A 20791-nucleotide genomic window follows, 5' to 3' on the forward strand; every position below is an offset into this window, starting at 1 on the left:
TCAACTAATATTTTGTCAAACAAAAAGTCCGTCATTTTTATGATATTATCTTCTTGCTCAGATTAATTTGTTGTTAAAATGAGTGTGGTTAAAATATCAGTTAGATTTTTCGTGTCCTAAAAAAAGAGAATGTGTATCCTTTTCAGCTCTGCATGATATATTTGTCCTAATGTAAATTTTGGGTAAACAATGTATAAATTTTTCATAATCTTGGGACGAACAAAAACTCTGATAAACTACTCCTGCAAATACCACGATCAGTTTAACACCAGTGCTGCTGGGGATCATCGGTTTGAGTGGATGGGATTAACTAATACAAATTTACATGTTTACTAGAGGACAGATAGCTTACTGAAACAGGAATATTATTATACAAGTTGTGAGGTTCGACTGTAAAACCTCTCCAAAAGAGGGACGAAAGATACCAAAGGGACAGTCAAACTCATAAATCTAAAACAAACTGACAACGCCATGGCTAAAAATGAAAAAGACAAACAAACAACAGCACACACGACACAACATAGAAAACTAAAGAATAAACAACATGAACCCCACCAAAAAACTAGGGGTGATCTCAGGTGCTCCGGAAGGGTAAGCAGATCCTGCTCCACATGCGGCACCCGTCGTGTTGCTTATGTGATAACAAATCCGGTAAATGGTCTAATTCGGTAGGTCACATTCATGAAAGGGAAGGGGATTGTAGTTACGATGTAAGGAAAATATCCGATATCATTTGTGAAACGGTTATTCCATAACGGTCAACCAACTCGTGATGGCGTCCGTAAAATTAACGAAGGGATGATTTCAACTTCACCATTTGGAACTCTTGGTTTAATAGCTTCCTTGTGAGCAGCAACCCTCTATCAAGAAAATCATGATAGGAAATGCAAGCACGGGAATATCGTATCAACTGGGAGATATATACCCTGTATGCAGGTGCTGCTGGAATGTTGCTACTTAGAAATGGAAAGTTCACAATTGGAAAGCTGAAATCATCTCTTTTGTCGTAAAGTTTTGTTTTCAAACGACCCTCATTGTCAACTGTCCAACCCACCCTTTATTAAGCTTCATTTCCAAAAGTGAATGAACCTGATGATTTTCCTTTACAACTGACAACTATACATGAGTTTTTTAATATACCTTATTTGTTATTTTGATCATAAATTGAATATATATACATGCATTTTCAAAATATTTATTCAAAATAAAACTGAAAATGTGAAATAACATTGACTTGAACATGAGATCAGGAGTCACTTTAAATATATAATATTTATTTGAACATATTACTCCACCTCCTTGTAACAATATTTTCTGTTTAGCAAAGTTTCTAAATAATTGCTGTACTTTTCAGAAAAATTTACATTACAAAGCTTGTCTATAAATACCTTGGAAAAAAGTATCTTATCAAATGTATTTTTGTTGTTATTGCATCTTGTAACATTGCTATAAATGCAGCCAAGACATACTTGTTTCAGTGTTACCAAATTGCATATAAAAGATGGTTCAAGTTATTTTTATATTGTGATTGTTGCTGTCTTGTGCCAAGTGATGACAAAGCCTGAGATCTTCATAATTTGAGTCGTCAATCATAAGCAATTACAAATATTTACTTTATCAACCACTGTAATGCTACTTATATTAAGACATCAAGACATTTTTTTCTTAGTATATAAAATTTACATCTGATTAAATCAATAACAATAATAATAAATCAATTTTTAATAAAAAAAAAAATTACCTTCAATAACTGAAAGACATGTTCAATGGTAAAACTAAGCATGTCAATTAGTGCAAGTGGCTTAACTAGAATAGCCTCTAAAAATAGATCCCTGCTTTCGTTGCACTTTCTCTTGCCCCACCACACAACCACTTTCCTACCACCCATGGTGACCCTCAATACTCATTTCAATTTCATTTCAGTTATTTCAATAGCTTGTTGAAATCTTCCATGATAAAAGATGCAGAATACACCAAAAGGACAATCAAAGTTGAGAATATGAAGAAAGATTGACTTCATCATAGAAAAAACAAGAGACTGTGTCACTCACTGGATCTATCTGCATAATTAACAATAGCCATTTTCAGTTATTGTAGACTAGAATATAATTTATGACTTACAGTTAAAATAATAAAGCATGCAAACCCAGCATTTAAATGCCTTGCTTGCAAACTTTGTTTGGCTGTTTGCTCAGGCATTGTAATTAAGATTGACACCTAAATTCAATGGAGAGGCTGAGTAACAGTGTGTTTACTATATGAAACAGAGTTGATTGGACAATGAATATTATATTGGAAAAAGTTTTGATATTTATTGACAAATCAAACCGTTGTGTATAGTAAACAGACTGTTATACTCCACCTACCCATTGAATTTAGGTGTCCAAAGTTGGTAAGAAAGGCATTTAAACTCTTGGTTTGCATGCTTTATTATTTTAACTGTAAATCTCTTTTTTTTATAATGAAGAAAAAAAGGTTCACTCTAATATTAATTTAGCTCTGAAAAGGTTAAAAATCAGACAGTTTAACCATTTATTTTTTAAAGTGGGAAAAATTATCATTCAGGGCAATAAATCCTATTAGGAATCCACTGACAATTATGTTTTTTGTCAAATTGTAGATCAAGCCCTCATTAAGAGGCATTTGATCAGATTTTTTTCTTTTCTATAATTGTTTTCAAAACAAAATGCAATACTTGCATATTTTCACCTATGTTCGATTTTGAGCCTTGGGGGGCTATGTTGGTTAAATGGTGGGCTCAATCGTACATAATTTTTTTTAACTAAAGCCCTAGGATGATTATGGCTAAGTGTGCTATGAATTTTGGCTTGTATTTTCAGAAGAGTATAAATGTAAACAGACAACAACAACAAATTCCAGATTCTGGCTGAGTGATGGTTATAACTCACACTGTCCCTTTTAGGCCAGGTGAGCTAAAAAAAAAAATGAATACACACAAAAACAGTCCACATTACATAACATAGAGAAGTAAAGACTGAGCAATTTGGACCCGACCAAAGACCTCTGTTGCTCCAAAAGGGTAGGCAGATCCTGCTCCACAAGATTTATATAAATTGCATTCAAAACTTAATCTCATATGAAACTTATTCATGAAGAAGATTATATAAATATACCATAGTAGACTAAAATTACAACAAAAAGTCAAATATATTCATATGTCATGATTTAAAGCAAATAAGCAAAATATCAAAATTACATAAAGTTGTCATAACAAATATCAATACTGGTAAATAAAAACAACCAGATTGTTCCCATAATAAAAAATCAACAGCATTTCTTAAAGATTAGAAAAAGAACACATTTACAATAGTGTGAACAAATAAATATATAAATAAGCACTAATTTTAGATAACAATAATTTATAAATTTGAATGAAAGACTTACATCAGAGTACGAAAGACGGATTTTCTTACTTTAAATTGATCACTACTAGGGCCCCAAATCAATGTCTACTTTGTCACAAGTCACTCATAATCTCTTGTATGATCAAATTTAAATTTTTTTTTTATCTTTGACAAGATTGTCTGATGCTAGGAATAAACATGATCACATTTCTTTCTAACAAAATGTAATGAATTCATCAAAACCCTAATCAAATCATGCTCATTACTTCTCACTTTATATAGCATCCACCTTTTAATAAAATAACTTGTGTGTGGCATCTACACAATAAACTTTAAACTAATCCATCAGGTCTATACAAACCTTTACACCTTTGATTTTATGTAACCTTGTAATCCTGTCACTTAATAATTTACCTCCTATACATTTCTAGGAATATGATTGGTTAAAAGCGACCTCGTGGAGACCGTGTATATTCAATATTAGGTTAGTAGGGAGGCGGGGCTTATTTCAATATTAGGTTAGTAGTGAATTTGCGACTTAGGCACTGTTTGATTATTTCAAATATTGCAAGTTCTTTTTAATATTGTTATATCAAGGTTGTTTATTATAAATATCTATCGTTTACATTAGTTTTTTTTAGTGCATATCAATTGAAGTAGGTTCTTAAAATTGAACACCTGAACACTTTAATACAGAAATAAGGAGATGTGTTATGAAAGCAAATAAGACAACTTTAGTCTAAATTCAACACATAAAGATAGTCGGTAAGATAAATTCGTTACATAGTGTGCTAGTGACCTAATATGATATATACAGGGTCAGTAAATTCCATATGGGGTGAGAGTTACTGACCCTGTATATATCATATTAGGTCACTAACACACTATGTAACTAATATTACACCTTTGATTTTATGTAACCTTGTAATCCTGTCACTTAATAATTTCCTTATATTTACTTAATTTTCTGTACTTTGAAAAACTAGCCCCTCATATTAACTCCACTCTTAAATGTAATATATTACTTCAGATAATATTTATTTACATGATTTTTTTTCCATTCCACACACATTTTACTTTTCCTACCATGATTACACATCCTGATTAATATCTTAATACACCATATTTATTTGATAGTGTATATGGAACAAAAGATTTCTATTTGTATGTTTACTAAGTGACAGTGAAATCAATATTAACAGTACTTTAGTTTACTACCTTTTGATAAAAGCAAAAATGTTCTAATTAATTATAAAATCATGGAAAACATACAAGGATGGCTGAAAAACTTGTTTGATCAAATTGGTTCCTTATTTGCTAATATATCTACTTAACTTCATTTTAATTTTTCAATAAATTATCGTAATACCTGATGAGAAAACATTATCTCAGTGCTTAAAACAAATCTTATTCTATAAATAATATCAAGTTACTTTTTTTTTGTCTTTTAAAGCATTAAACCACATTAAAAGATCAACAAATACAGCACCATGTATCTACAAATGCTACAGTTGAACAAAGATCATTCAAACCCTGAGTATAAAACAAAAAAAACAGCTGTTCCTTTAACTTTGTTTTGGTTTGGAAAATTCAAAGCCTAACCTATCAATGAGAGCTTTAAGTATATTCCCTGGTACTCTCTGATGAGTATTTATCAGCTGCTGGACAGACTCTTTAACCTGAAATATAAAACATCATGATAAGTGACCAGTAAATAGCATGTCGATCTTTTTAATGGAAATGAACAGTGAATATTGTTCAGACAACAGGAAGGATTTACTATTTGCATCTAGGAACTATTGGCAGACTTAATATTGTTCTTACTATTTAGCACAATGTTATTGGTACGACACATTTATATTATACCACTGGGTAGGTATTGGTAACAAGTAAACCTTAAGTGTATCTGTACACCCATAGCATTTTATTGAATGCTGTAATCATATGAATTATATATATTGACCTTAAATTTTCAATTTATCAACTATAAAATTGTACTTTTATCTATAAAAAATAAAATGTGGTAATAGTTGCCAATGAGACACCTCTTCACAAGAGACTAAATGACACTGAAATTTTACAACTACAGGTCACTGTACGACTTTCAACAATGAGAAATGCCCATACCCCATTAAGAACTTAACTTTGCATTGATTAAGTCATTGGAAGGCAATATTTAGAATATCATCATTTGTCAATAGTCATTATTGTTTTCACTACAGTTATGGACAAGGGAAGATAACTCCAATTTTAAATATTACTTTTAACAATGACATCCTTGCAATTTTTATAATAGACAAAATTAATGCACTATGCACAATTTATATGAAACTTTTTTAGCTTTATTAATAAAAATCTTAAAATTGTTATTAACTTAGGCACTGAAATAACAGAACTGTATTCCAATTTCCCTTGGCTTAATTTGTAGTTAGAATGTTGAAAAAGACACTTAAATGGTATCCAACTAATACAAAAACAAGCACTTTTTGTAATCTTGCTTTAATGAATCAATATTAAAAAATACACAGAACAATTAATGCAAAAAATAGAAGATCCAATATTTGGACCAAAAAGGTCTAAATGTTGGATAGAAAATACAAATTGTAACTTTCACATGAGGATAGAGTGACCTTTGTATAGTTTATACCTGTTCTGCTAACTCATCAGGATTCATATTTTCTTTTGGATAGATAGGATCTCCAATAAATGTTCTACAATAACAAACAAACAATTAACAAAGATCTGTACATAATTTAGTCCATTTATTTATGACATCTTGAAAGGATACTCTTTTTTTTTTTATTTGAAACCATCCTAAGCAAAAAATTAAATAGCCTTTCATGACATCACGATTTTTTGGACTAAACATCTATCATAAGGAAGGAACATCATTAATTTGACATAATAATAATAATGTAATTACCATTCCCTCAAAGCTGTTATAAAATTTAATATGAAGTGTGTAGGCTATAATTTCATGATTTGGAAGGTAGAAGAGTATACAGTTTTCCTCATTTTTTTTTCAATTTTGAAGAAAAAAAAATGATAATCAATATAGGCGAGTGACTTATTTCAAAAAGACGCTTAATTAACGACTTTAATGCACCCACCTAACACAGGGCTGTATTATATATCATTCGAAAGCTGTTAATCTGTACTTTCTGTTTTGCCCGGTCGTAAAAAAATCGTACGGTGCAATTTTTGTTAAATCAAGGTCAAAAGTCATGAAAAAAATTTCCAATTTTTGCGATTACTAAATAAAACGCCATTTTCTAATTCTTGTACCATAAAATTTTCCAGAAGATCATATGAACTTTATAGAACATCATACATAATTTCCAAATCAAACAAAAAATAAGAGATTCGATGCGCAAAATTTCCCGAAAATTGAAATTTATCACAAATCCTAAAAAAAATTAAAAATTATTCAAAAAGCAAAATATATCTTGGGGAATCGATATTTGAATGCTAACAAAATAGATAAATGTATATGTTTTAGGTCAAGGAATATTTGTTTTGTAATTTTAAGATGCAATTATTAATTATTGTTCATGGAACAGCCTTCTATTGAAGTGTTTGCAGTTGCCCAAAAATCTGCCATCTGCAAATAGCGATCATTTTGTTAATCTATGTTAAAATAGCACATCGCTAATTGTAAATATCAGGGAGGAGAATGATTTTCCATAATAAAAGAAGGGGTATTTAAAGTAAGAAAAGAATATATGCGAGGTAATTGAGGTTAAAATATGTTTTTTACGAAGTCAAACTGTTTTACTTTTTGTAATCTTGTTTAAATGCAAACATTACTTTGCGACTAAATCGTAGGCAACATTGAAATAAGTAACCTTGTTAAGAAACACTTGGTTGTCTAAAGCGGGATGTAAACGAACTAAATAAAATGCGGCTGCTTCTTATTTAGTTTAAAATCGTGTTATAGTAAGTCATATTAAATGTGTTTAGAAGTTTAATCGCTTTAATTATTTGAATAAAATATGCTTTGAGTATTTTCTACATAAGCTTTAAAAATACAAATGCATGTCATTGTGTATGTAAAACACTATAAGCAGTTGTGAAATAACAAAATGAAAAAGTTAAATACCCTTCCTGACCTCATAAGATCATTCGCTGTTTTAGGAGTGTTCGTTTTCATGGTATGCTGTGTTTTTTGGACTGTTGTTCATCTCTTGGACTTTAATCTTATTTTGTTCATGGTTTTAATTAACTTTATTTGATTCATGGTTTGAGATGTTGATTGTCCCTTTGGTATTATTTTACTTTAAACACATTAACTTGCAGTAATGAAAATCAGCCAAAAAATCACCTCAAAGTAAAGTGAAGAAGATTAACGCAATAAGACAAATATCCGCGAAAATAACTTAATTTGCTCACGATGATATATATATAGAACCAAATCTTTATCATGATACATTTAGCTACACTGATCTACAATTTTTAAACCTTTTACTACTTGAATAGTGACGAAATATATTAAAGGGACATCAAACTCATAATTAAAAACGAACTGACAAAGCCAGGCAAAAAACGAACAAGACAAGCAACAGTATACAAAACACAACATATAAAAATACAGATTGAGTAACACAAACCCCCAAAACATTTTTTGAGTGAACTCAGGGGCTCCCGCATTTTTTGAGTGAACTCAGGGGCTCCCAAAGGGTAGGCAGATCATGTTCCACAAGTGACACCCGTCTTAGTTTAAACATATTTATTTATAGTGGATTGGAAAACAAGTTTTGCAACTTAAATTAATCGCTTTCCACTTTGCGGGTGCGAGTGCTGCCTTGTAGCGGCATTAGCCTGCTCTTTTTCGAAATCTACAAAGGTGTGTTTAACGTGCAAGAGATATGGCTCTCTCTTAACACGGGTCAGCCATTTATCGTCCCCTTCCGACGGACTTTCATCGTTTCCTCAAGACCATACTCACAAATGGTGTCAAGGAAGAGCCGAAAATTCAGTCCCTGAAATTTTCATCACGGAACGGAAACGAAACAGGAACCTTCGTGTTAGTAGTCCGATGCACTAACCACTACACCACGACTCTCTTTTATCCGTCTTGTGGCTCATGTATTTCCTAACTCGGTGCCAAGCCTTATTCGGTTGGTGACATTCACGGCAGAAATGACGGCAATTTGGTTACGTCGATGGAACTCATCAGTCGTCATCTGGCGAACTATTTAATAGCGGTATACTATAGTTGCCTTTATTTCAGAGGAGTTGAGGCTCATATCGGTCTCTCCTTTAGTAGTATAGATATGCAGGCGTTGCTATAATGTTGTTACATAGAAATGAAAAGTTTATAATTTGGTAGTAAGGGGTGTATTTATGGGTTGTTTTATGCTCACCTCTTTTGTCGTAAAACTTGTTCTCAACCAACCCTCATCATCGATTTCAAGATACGTGATAGAGTAAACTGTATCTTTTGAGTCTTTTATTTTTATTGAAAATACGAGTCCAACATTGTCACAAATTTTGCGATATTCAGTGAGATGACATCATCTATATAATTGAACAGGAAGTTTCAAGATAATGATAGCTTCTTTGCAGTCGTCATCAGAAACTCTTGCATGAAGTCATCCTCGTATGAAAAATGAACTAGTCATTCAAGCTATTCAGGAAGTCTAGTTGTAACTAGAATCGTTGCGTATTAATGGATATTTTTTCTTCAAAATTATTCTTATTTGACGAATTAATGCATGTAAACAATGAACAACGCAATTTAAGCAATCAAGTAGTCAAGTTTTATAATGTGTGTACTTGTTTTTGAAATTCTTTGAAATTTCAATTTTCATCAATTTATTTTGGTCTAAATTTTCTATTAACATTAAATAAATAAAAGGTCTTTTCACTACATCAATATTTATAATAAAGCTACAAATCAAACAATTAGAAAAGTCGAAATATGTTTATTTCAGTCTGGTAGTTACAATGCAAATTGCAATCTCTTAGTTTCACCCCCTTTATTTCAAGCAATAAGATGATTCGCGCACATATTTTTTCTACTCTAAATTTTTCAGATTCTTAAGAATTTGTTTATTAAATCTTATATTGACCACATACAATGTTTAAATAGGAAGAAATGCTTAAAAGCTGTTTTTTTTGCAGATGGCGGTATTTTGGGCAACTGTATGAGTTGTTATGATTTTGCTGTTTGATAAGAAGTAAGCATAATTTTAGGAAATTTTATGATGTCAAAAACTTCTTTGGTAGTCATTACAGGGTTTTACTTAGTTATAATTGATTAGCATTTGCACCAGAAAGAAAAATTTGGGTTTTCACACATTTTGTTAACTTTTACTCGAATTTCAGGAAGCATGATTGTGCTATCTGTCAAAAACACGCTTTAAATATTAAAAAATGCATTTGAATAATGACTGTTAATCTCTCTGCTAAAAGTTTAAATTGTTTGCATATGTGAATTTAGTATATAAAAGTCATATTATGCAATCAGGCTGAAATCTTAGAAAACATGCACTTATTCGTCCTTGGCCTTTGATCTTGATTTGACGGCAATTCCACCGTACGATTTTTTTACGACTGGGCAAAACAGATAGTACAGATGTGTAGCTTTCAAATGATATATAATTTAGCCGTGTGTTAGGTAGGTGCATTAAAAATTTATTTTTATGGTTAGAGTCACTCGCCTAATAAAAGAATAATGGACTAGAACAGTACCATGTAAGGCAAGCTCTTAAAGTCATAAGAAACCTCAAATTAAAAAAAATAATGCATATGTTTTTTTATAACTCAATGGATAGTTTTCATTATAAAACTTATGTGCATATTCTTTTTTCTGAAGAAAATTCTTTAATTTTATTCATATTTAGAAGAAGTTTACTTTATCTTAATTGCTTCCCCCGACATATTTTCCGTATGCAAAGTGACCTCAGTGTGACCCATCTTGTAAAAATCCGGTGATCGCAATACGCATGGATGTCCTTAAAATAATCTATTATTTGAATTTACATGTTAAACACATGCTCAATTTCCATGCTTTTTTGTTGATTTTTTGTTGATTGTTGACAAACAGGTGACAATCGTTAAACTTCGGCTTCAAAACATGAACTTTAATTACCTGCCATATTTTCACAACAACACTGACTGATTGAAAAAATAATTGACTATTATTCAAAATTTATGCGAAAAAAATGGAAAATTCTTGAACAGAAGACTAAGTTTATGATGTTTGTATGCATTGGTTCAAGAATTAAAGAACATTATTTTTCACCGGTCACTAATTTCTTATGACTTTAATCATCCTGAGTCTAAAGAAAAATCTGAAAATAAAAAATTACTGATACTATCACAAATCTGTAATCAACACTAAATTTTCGAAAATATAAAAGAAATAAATATGACAAATAGAAAACACTGATGAAGTTCCTTACATGGGAAAATATGTTGAACTTGTTTCTGATAATTCAAACCCTCTTTCGTTGTAATCTTGAATCAATCATTGTTTGTGTAAGTGAATATTTCACACATTAAAGGTGTACTTACTTCATTTTTACAGGAAAAATTCCATAAATAGGAACTATTGGTAATCTAGTTTTCTCATATAATCTTCTCAACCAACCTAGAAATAAACAATAGGATTCATTAGAAAAATGATTTATCTTAATATTAGTATCATAATTTTGAAATTTCATTAAAAATGTGATATGAAAATATTTCTCCAAATCTTTCGCTATTTAACTCTTTCATGACCCATTGTTCAAAAAATTAAACCAATATGTAATTGGTGACGAACTCAAAAGATGATTGGCTAAGTTAAAAGGTCACAACCTTTATAAGCTCTCTGAATGAATTGAAATGTGCTAACATGTATTATAGAAATTGATAACTTTATATAAATAATAATCTTTAAAGAAACAGATTCTTATACTCTAAGTACTCTTGGATTATTATATTTATTTTATTTCAATAGTTTTATCATTCAAATTTAGTCCTTGCCAAGACTCAGATTTTAGAACGAGATAAACTTTCTTTTACATAAATAAGGCCGTTAGTTTTCTCGTTTGAATTGTTTTACATTGTCTTATCGCGGCCTTTTATAGCTGACTATGCAGTATTGGTTTTGCTCATTGTTGAAGGCCATACGGTGACCTATAGTTGTTAATGTCTGTGTCACTTTGGTCTTTTGTGGATAGTTGTCTCATTGGCAATCATACCACATCTTCTTTTTTATATTTCTTGATTGAATAAATCAGATAATCCACTTATACTATGCAAGAATCTATATAGATCTGTTCTGTTGTATCTATAATTGAATTTATATAAATTGATTGACAGATGTTCAACATGCTAAACCAGAACAACATTAATGTGGTATGATCATAAACCCTGCTTTGTACAAGATAAACTTTAATATTTACATGTATTTGTATGCTGATGAATACACTGTGAATATGGTTTAAAGTTAAATAATATTGATCAGAGTTAAGGTTTGTCTGTCCAAGTACCATCTTGTTGGTTTCATTTAATTGTTTACACCAGGGTCATGGGTTCCATCTATGGCAAAGTAAAACTAAAGATTTACAAAAGGTACCCCATACTACTCTCCAAAAAAAGTCTTATTGTTTAAGGTGCTAACTAAAGTCCCTCTGTTCTGGTGTACCTTCAGATTTAAAGCATGACTAACAAGAATGTGTCCAAAGTACACAGATGCCCCTCTCGCTGTATCATTTTCCATGTTCAGTGGACAGTGAAATTGGGGTAAAAAATCTAATTTGACATTAAAATTAGAAAGATCATACCATAGGGAACATGTGTATTAAGTTTCAAGTTGATTGGACTTCAGCTTCATCAAAAACTACCTTGACCAAAACCTTAACCTGTAACTCGAACTATCATTTTCTATGTCAGATGACAGTGAAATTGGGGTCAAAAATCTAATTTGGCATTAAAATTAGAAAGATCATATCATTGGGAACATGTTTACTTAGTTTCAAGTTGATTGGACTTCAGCTTCATCACTACCTTGACCAAAAAGTTTAACGAACAAATTAACGAACGAAGGAACGGACGAATGACAGACCAGAAAACATAATGCCCCTCTACTATCATAGGTTGGGCATTAAAATATGTGTTGGACTGAAAGACAAATGGACAGACAAGATGATTGTTATAAAGCCTCTAATCTTTAAGTGTATGTATAATAGCTTAATGTTGAATACCTCATTCAGTGCTTTACAAAGCCTCGTTTCACAAATAGGAATCAGTAACCAATTATTAGTACAATCTTACTATTACACATTTAAAGGTAACTGATGTAATTTGTTTCTGTTACATTAAGAAACTACTGAATATTATCTGAGAATAGTCTTATTTCACCTATAGGATAGAATGACATAATGACAGACCATCATTCTACCTTTGTATAATTTAAGCTGTATGTCTAGAAAAAATATACTTACTTCTCCCAATTCTTGGTGTTCTGAAAGACTCACGTAGATTTTTAGTAAATACTGGATATATTGGCTGAAAATATAGTACATCAATATAATTACAACAAATTCAGATTGCAATAATTTATATGATCAGAAATATTTTCATGTTTTTTTGCAATTATATTTATTGTGAATATCTTTACAGTAAACAGTAAGGGCTATTCCAGAATAAAATGTAAGGGGGGCGGGGGTTTAGGCACATTGTATTAATAATACATGGGTGATGGGTATCAGAGCAACTTTTCACACTATAATGCACTATAATTCTCAATTACAAATGTCTGGGTGGCGGGTGCTGACAAAAACTGCCTTCCAACACCCCCATACATTTTTGTCTGGAATAGCCCTAAGTATATCATTCAGTTTTAGACAATACATAACCCGACTTATTCTAGATGACATGTGTTAGAAATTATGCACATTTATACAGGTTTTCCCACTATGTAGAATTAGAATTTAGTTCTAAAATTGGTTATATGATAATGAAATTCACTTCTAATGTCATTCACAATATAAAAAAAAACTTCTTTATATGCCTTAATTAGTGTAAGATATGTAGAATCTGTAAGATATAAATCATAACCTCAAACAACATATAGGATGTTCATATCCTATACATCACTGACAATGCTACCATGATAAAGACATCTATCCACAAGCTGTGTATCTTTCTTTGGGGAAAGGGAGGCATTGTAGTATGATTTTCCTCCATGTTCTTCATTTTAGATACAATTAAATAGATTTTAAATGTGGTTCTCATTACAGAAATAAAAAAACGTATTCCATAGATACATTCAAAAGAGCCCCCCACAATTTTCATTTATCTGTAAACAACCAAAGCTCCTTTATTAAAGGTTGGACTGTTAGATAGAAAATGAAGCTTTTTTGAAAGTTTACAAAACTTTATAAAACAAGGAATTATTTGAATCTGGAATAATTTTGAATTCTTGAAAATTGACATGGTTCAGGTTTGTTTCACTAATATTTCGGTATGAACTAACTAACCCTCCTAAGTATAACATGCATGTCTAAACCTCAACAATTGGTTAATTTTCATAATACAAGTTTTTGTCAATTTTCCAGGTTTTATCACATAACTAATTAATAAAACATCAAAATCTATGTACTTTTATCAATTTCTTAGTAATTTAGCACTGGATAGATGAATGGTAATAAAAGGAATTTAGAGTTTGGAAACACAAATAATTTGCAACATAATAAAGCACTTAACAACTCCTGTGTAAACCAATTATGTTCAAAAGATGATTGAAGACCATCTTTCCCCGAAAACCTTTGATGTACCTGAAAATTATAATGCCAATTGCCATTCAATAATACAGAGACTGATTCAGACCTTACCACATTAGCTTGGATAGCCACTTTAGCAAATCCATTACGATTACCCCACATTACTGGATAATACTCATCTCCAAATAAGGCTTCTCTTACACCACCTAAAAAATAGGAACAAAACAGAATAATTACGATTCTAGTATTCAATTTCCCTTAATTTGGCTTTAAAGAGGTTTTAGCTAGCCAAGTTCATTTACACCTATTATCATAATAAATCAATTAAACTGCATCACTACACATATATATATAACAATTGTTCATCGACATAATAAAATGTAAGTATCATATAACCTTTAATTTTGACATGAACTTTCTATATAAAAAACAAGATTCTGTCATGGACTCCATTTTATTAGTGATACACATTATCTCCAAAGAATTTGATAAAATATTGATTTACAGGAGAATGAAATGGTATACATGAACAAAATGAAAATGGCTCATATTTTTTTGGTTTTTATTGTCAATAAAAACAAAACAAAAAGTGAGCCCTGTCAGATGTACTGAACAATCTTTCCAAACACAATGAAAAGTTGACCTAATGCTTACAGTATCTGAGAAATTGACCCTGAAAACTTAATTTTAACAAATGAACTATGCAATTGATGTCTAGCTGTCTAGGTCAGATGAAACCAGCAAAATGAACATGTGCACCTCACATTCCTGCCATACACCAAATACCGGAATAGTTTACCTATCCCTTACAGTATCTGAGAAACTAACTTGTCCATAAAAACTTAACATTGATCAATGAACCATGAAAGAGTTAAACGTAAGTTCTATCCCAGATCACTACCTAAAATGTGCTCTCCTTTCAGAACATTTACAAAGTCTTGTATTAACAACCTTGTTACATACCTGGAGCAATTCCTAAAAGGTGTCCTCCCTTCAGAACATTAACACAACTCTGTATGGTCCCTGGTGTAACTCGCATTACTTCCATCAACAGTCTCCAACCTAGACCAAATTCAACAAAAGATACAATTTAATGTCATCCTGAAAATCTATACAACACGAAATCTCTTCTTTTAGCATTTAATAGTATGATAGTAGGTTTCAACAAATTAAGATACATATTATTTGAACATAAAAATTAAGTGCATTTTCCACCTTATATTCAAAGTATATAAGAGGAGGGGATAAGGTGTCTGTGCAGTGCTACATTTTGTAGGTGGTGTTGTTGTAGAAGTTAGAAATAAAAAGTACATGTTCCAGACCTGCTGGAGAGGAAGTTACTAATTAGATCTTCTCTAACATCATTAGGTTGAATTTCTAGGCACTATATACATGTATAAATGCAAAAACTGGTGACCTCCGGTAGAAACGCTCTGTATATCCCATATTTATGTGTGTATGAACTATGGAGGGCTCTAAAGTGTGATGTGGATGCTGAAAAGTTATTGTTTGGCAATAAATGTATGTGCTGCAGAATGAATACAAGTTAACTACAGCAGAGTGTGCAATATATCATGTATAAGGAAAAGCTTTCTCTGTTTGTTGTACATGTAGGCAAAATCATGTCATATCAACATGTTCTTCTCCTGATATGCATGTTATATTTCCACTGGACAGTAGTACCTAACTAAACAATCAATTTATATAAGTACTAATGCATTTCATAATATATAATCAAAAACATTATACATTGTACAAACACATTTGACACATACCTGGAATGTGAAATAAGAAGTTATCCCCAACAGCTCGTATATGTCTATTTTTTTCTAACATACACCTAGCTATAATGTAGTAGAAATCTATTGGTATGGTACCATGGTAATATATTAAGAGTGCTGGTCCTTCTTTTGGAATCTTGTCCAGGCCTTCAATTTCATAACCTATATTCAACAAAAGAAAATTGTATGTTAGATTCTAAATTCTAAAGAATATATGAATTTCAACTCAATTTTCAACAGCTTTAACTCTACCACATCTTAAGCCTGTAATCTAGCATTCTGTCTGATATCTAGTCCACTCTTTATTAATTGTTTGCAATTGAGAGTTGTTGTTCTTTTTATAAGTTTTAATCATCTATAAGACCTGTCAACTTTAAGGTAAAAATTAATATGCCACATTCAATCAGTAATGTTTATATTCAAAGTAAAATATATTGCAAACAATTTTGTGGATAAGATATCAAAATCAAAAATATCTAAATGGACATGCCATAGAAATAAGAACATATGGTATGAGTGGCAATGAGACAACTTACCATCCCAGTCACAAGGTGTAAAATGTAAACCATAATGGCATTATAGGTCAAAGTACTGCCTTCGATACAAAGTCTTGGCTAACACCAAACAGCAAGCTGTAAAGAGCTCCAAAATGACTAGCGTAAAACTATTCAAACAGGAAAACTAACAGTCTAATAAATCTATATATGAAACGAGACATGAACAACACTTACATATATATATGAACCAAACCAACAAACGACTACCACTGAACAGGCTCCTTACATACATACCAATTGATAACATATAAAATATACATACCATGCCAAATTCTTGCCTGACCATCCCAGAAGGCTGACACTGTCTTTCTTGCTCCATCCCAAAAGTCTTGACTATAAGCTTCCCGCAGACGATGTCGATAGTTATGGACATGTAGAAACAAAGCCATTCCATAGAAAAACAATAGAATGACCAATGGCAACAGGAAGGATATGACAATTGGGTATAGTACCCATAATACCCATTTCCAGTAGTTGATGTCAAGGTTGTCAATAGATTCCCAAACATACATGTATGTTAGGTATGGTATGGTTCCATTCAACATTGTGTGGCCAACTGTTCACCAAGACAGATAAACCAATCTTCCTTCATCAGGGTATAAAAGGTACCTAAAAAGAAAAAAAGAAAATTTTTGACAAAAATTCTTTGAAACCACAAATGTTTTCTCTCTTTTGACATGTTTGAACTGCTACAAATTTTATCACAGAGAATAAGTAATTAAGTTTATTTCATTGTTCACGTCTGCATTGTGACCTTACAGTGACTTATAGTTGTTAATTTCTGTGTCATTTGGTCTCTTGTGAAGAGTTGTCTCATTTGGCAATCATGCCACATCTTCTTTTTTATATTAAGTAGTTCACACTTTTCTTGGTTGATAGTTGTTTCATTAGAAATCCCCTTATAGCAAGGAATTTTTGCAATCTGGAAAACTTGTAAATATTAATTTGAAGATGATCTAACATGTTCAAGGTTTTGATGAGTGGTAACCTATTGGAGGTTGTTCAAAATCTAACAAGAATGGCAATAGATACAACATGGGCATTCAAACCACAGGCGCTTGGTTATATGATTTGTTTTTTGTTTTTTTGTTGTTGATTAAAATATTCAATTTTCTAGATTTATAATATATATCTATCCATACTAAAATCTTTTTATTATATGCTGGAGATGGACTAAAAATGTTAGGAACAATACTAATTTGATAAATATAAACAATGTCTGCGATCTGACAGCAAGGAAGACACGTTTTCCAGAGAAATTGTTGGGGAATCCAGTAGGTCAATTTATTAATTTATAGATAGCAGAAAAATGGCGTCGAGTTAGTTGCCTTTTAGTTTCTTAGTATGGATCGTAAAATTTGATATTTTCTCTGAGTTGTTTAAACTAGGTGAGACATGCACAGAAGTGGTAGATATGTATTATAAATCTAAAAAATTGAATATTTTAATCAACAAACAAAAAAAATATCTGTATCATATACCCAAGCGCCTGTGAGTCTGTGACCCAAGCGCCTGTGATTCAAACTCATACAAGTCCAAGTGGTATCTTTTGCCTCTTGGTAGATTTTGAATTTAGGTTTATGCAAGTTAAAAATAAAGTTACAACATTGAGCATGTCAAAAACAGAAAAGGACTAACAGGCAAACAACACTGGACAGTATCCAAAGACTACATAAAAAACTAAAGACTAAGCAACAAAACTAATTGCATGTAACCCCAACAAAAAATTGAGCCAATAAACAATTAATGTGCAAGAATGGAGTAAAACCAAAGGATGTATGATTGACAAGCGGGTATACAAAAACACTATACAATGAAGTTGAATGAACACACAAGGCAAATGGAAAAAAGTCACACATTTGATAAATGAAGGAAAAGTGGTCATAAATCTGGTAGGAAATAACAAATTTGAGAATGGGAATGCAGACATGTGACAGAGTTGTCAAGCCACAACTGGAGATTTGGAAATTTTCAGCTGGAGTTTGGGCCTCATAACTGGAGATTTTTTATCAACATTTTTATCAACCTTTTTTGGGTGTTTATAAATAAACTGCATATTTTCCTTTTTTGAAAATGATTCTATACCTTTAAATCAATACATAGCCATATTTACTTGATAGAAATAGAAGATAAGGGGTTTTCAAATATTTATTCATTATATATATAGTTCAAGATAAAGTGATCAGCCATCATATATAGTTGGTAAAAAGTATCTTCCTAAGCTACATTGTCAACTTTGGTACCACTATGTCATGTACATATGTACGTACTGAACAGTGGTGTTGAATTGATAGAGTTGTGGGCTTTCTGGTGGGTAGCTGTCTCCATATGTTTGGTCAAGTCATTAGTCACCATAGTCATGATAGTCAGCTTTACAAGAAGTGTAGTAAGCATGGTCTTGACCCTTGGCACTGGTCTTGAAATCAGACCTCCTGGCCGAGTTAATTTGGCTAAATACTTGGTCTTTTTCAATTTGCTGTTGGGGTACATGTATTTGGTGATAACAGAGACATACAATATATTATATGGTTCTGGTTAAAACATACGGTTTGCATTTTGTCAAATTTTAAAAATTTAAATGTGTCTAAGACAAGCATACTTATATAGGTATTCCATTGGATTGGATAGAAAACATGCCATAAATATCATATTTGAGTTCATTAAAACATTTGTCTTTTAGGTTCAGTAATATAATTATTCAATGTTTTTTAACAGCTTCAAGTTAAAGTTGTTGTTTATACAACTTAATCCATTGTCAGTATTTCACTTTTAATCATCCAGGCGTGTGATTTAAACTTGCTAGTTGATTACCAGGTAATTGCCAATAATCTTTAATTGCTGTATATGCAGACTAATCCTAAACACCTTCATTGATTACTCGGCGCTAATTACCTATTTACCTTTTGAGTGAATTGACACAAAACCATAACAGGAAATGGTGACTTCCGTTTTTCTCAAAGAGTTTTAAGACATCGATTTTGAGATTCTCAGAATTTATCTCTGTCATTATCAATTTTGTAAACAAAAATGTCTACTGAAATTTTTCGAGGTTGACATTTTCAAAAAGCAGAAGATTTCAAAAATTAACAAGAGGGATGGAAGAGGGTCTGAAAAGCGGGAGATTTTAACTCCTGCCGGAAATATCACATGCATGGGAATGGGAATGAGCAAAGTGTCAAAGAGACAACAACCCAACCAAAGGGTAGAACACAGCCAAAGGCCACCAATGGGTCTTCAACACACTGAGAAAATCCTGCACCCTGAGCACAGGGCCAGGTAGTCCAAATAATTATGACGTCTTGAAAGGCTATTATAAAAAAAATATAATAGCCTTTTAAGACGTCATAATTATTTGGACTAAGGGACAGGTATCATAGATATTTTGGGGCAGAAATATATGCCAGTCGACTGGTATGCGATATACAGTGTTTTAATATGTGCCCCTGTGCTATTAACATAATGAATAACGCATGCATACCAGTCGACTGGCTTATATTTCAGCCCCAAAACATCTATGTATATATGATATGCACCCCCTATAGTTAATTATTGTTATCCCAGGTGGGTTAGTGGTTTCAAGCTCAAGATAATCATTATATTTAATGGAAATTTTGGGGGGAAAGATTGTAATTGGCAGTTAAACACTAACTTCATATTTCTGAAGTACAAATTCTATCCAAAATTCAAAGTGAAAAGTTACCAAGTAAAATACAGCCCTGATTCTGGTTCGCCCTAATACCTGTTCACCCTGAGTCTGTTCGACCTGATTTTATTTTTTAGTATAGTGTTGCCTTGTGTGTAATTGAATGTGTTGAAGTCAGTCTACAATTTGGCCGAATATTAACGATGTATCATGTTGTTTATAGCAAGCTGCTACTAGGTTATAAGTTTCTGTACATTTGAGGACTACAAGATATTGTGACTTCAAGGTATTGGCAGTGGCGGATCCTATATATTTATATATCGTTCATTAATGTAGCATATACATATCATAAATGAATATAGGGTGAACGAACCCAGGGCGAACGAACTATCAGGGCGAACAAACTCAGTGCGAACGAACCTAGGGCGAACATGTAATCAGGGCGAACGATCCCGATACCGAGGAACAGCACGAGATTTTTTTCTCAGTAAAAAAGCTACCAGGATGTAAATTATCCATACAATAGACACGATGATAATGTAGATAACAGTTTAAAAACAGATTAAATAATTCTGAAATTGAATATCATAATGTTTCTAAATGTTATTTTTAATTTTCGTGATCCAAGTTACCGCAAAGCCATCCGGATGTTGTCAGGACAGAATAATTTCAGGAGCCATACGGGTAAAAATCCGGAAACAAGTATAACAAATATACTACGGAGAATGTT

General features: G+C 31.8%; 1 protein-coding gene across 1 annotated transcript; it reads right to left on the bottom strand.

Moving 5' to 3' along the window:
• Positions 1–1179: 1179 nt before the first annotated feature.
• Positions 1180–20760, bottom strand: LOC139491589 (DGAT1/2-independent enzyme synthesizing storage lipids-like). The gene is made up of 10 exons (XM_071279352.1): positions 20694–20760; positions 16681–17027; positions 15856–16023; positions 15044–15142; positions 14192–14286; positions 12800–12863; positions 10884–10959; positions 6013–6076; positions 4270–5044; positions 1180–3734 (listed from the first exon to the last, which is right to left on the bottom strand). The coding sequence occupies exons 2-9, from the start codon at positions 16961–16963 to the stop codon at positions 4931–4933; spliced, it is 963 nt and encodes a 320-aa protein (XP_071135453.1). The 5' UTR covers positions 16964–17027; positions 20694–20760; the 3' UTR covers positions 1180–3734; positions 4270–4930.
• Positions 20761–20791: the final 31 nt, after the last annotated feature.

The sequence above is a fragment of the Mytilus edulis genome, chromosome 1 (genome assembly GCF_963676685.1).
Source record: "Mytilus edulis chromosome 1, xbMytEdul2.2, whole genome shotgun sequence".
In the NCBI taxonomy this organism is placed as follows: Eukaryota; Metazoa; Mollusca; class Bivalvia; order Mytilida; family Mytilidae; genus Mytilus; species Mytilus edulis.

Excerpts from the sequence above, each read along its gene's own strand:
- LOC139491589 (XM_071279352.1), bottom strand. The coding sequence starts at position 16,963 with ATGTTGAATGGAACCATACCATACCTAACATACATGTATGTTTGGGAA. Across the intron at positions 14,287-15,043 it reads CCTTTTAGGAATTGCTCCAG|GTGGTGTAAGAGAAGCCTTA; the intron begins GTATGTAACAAG and ends CCTATTTTTTAG. Across the intron at positions 5,045-6,012 it reads CTGATGAGTTAGCAGAACAG|GTTAAAGAGTCTGTCCAGCA; the intron begins GTATAAACTATA and ends TTTATATTTCAG.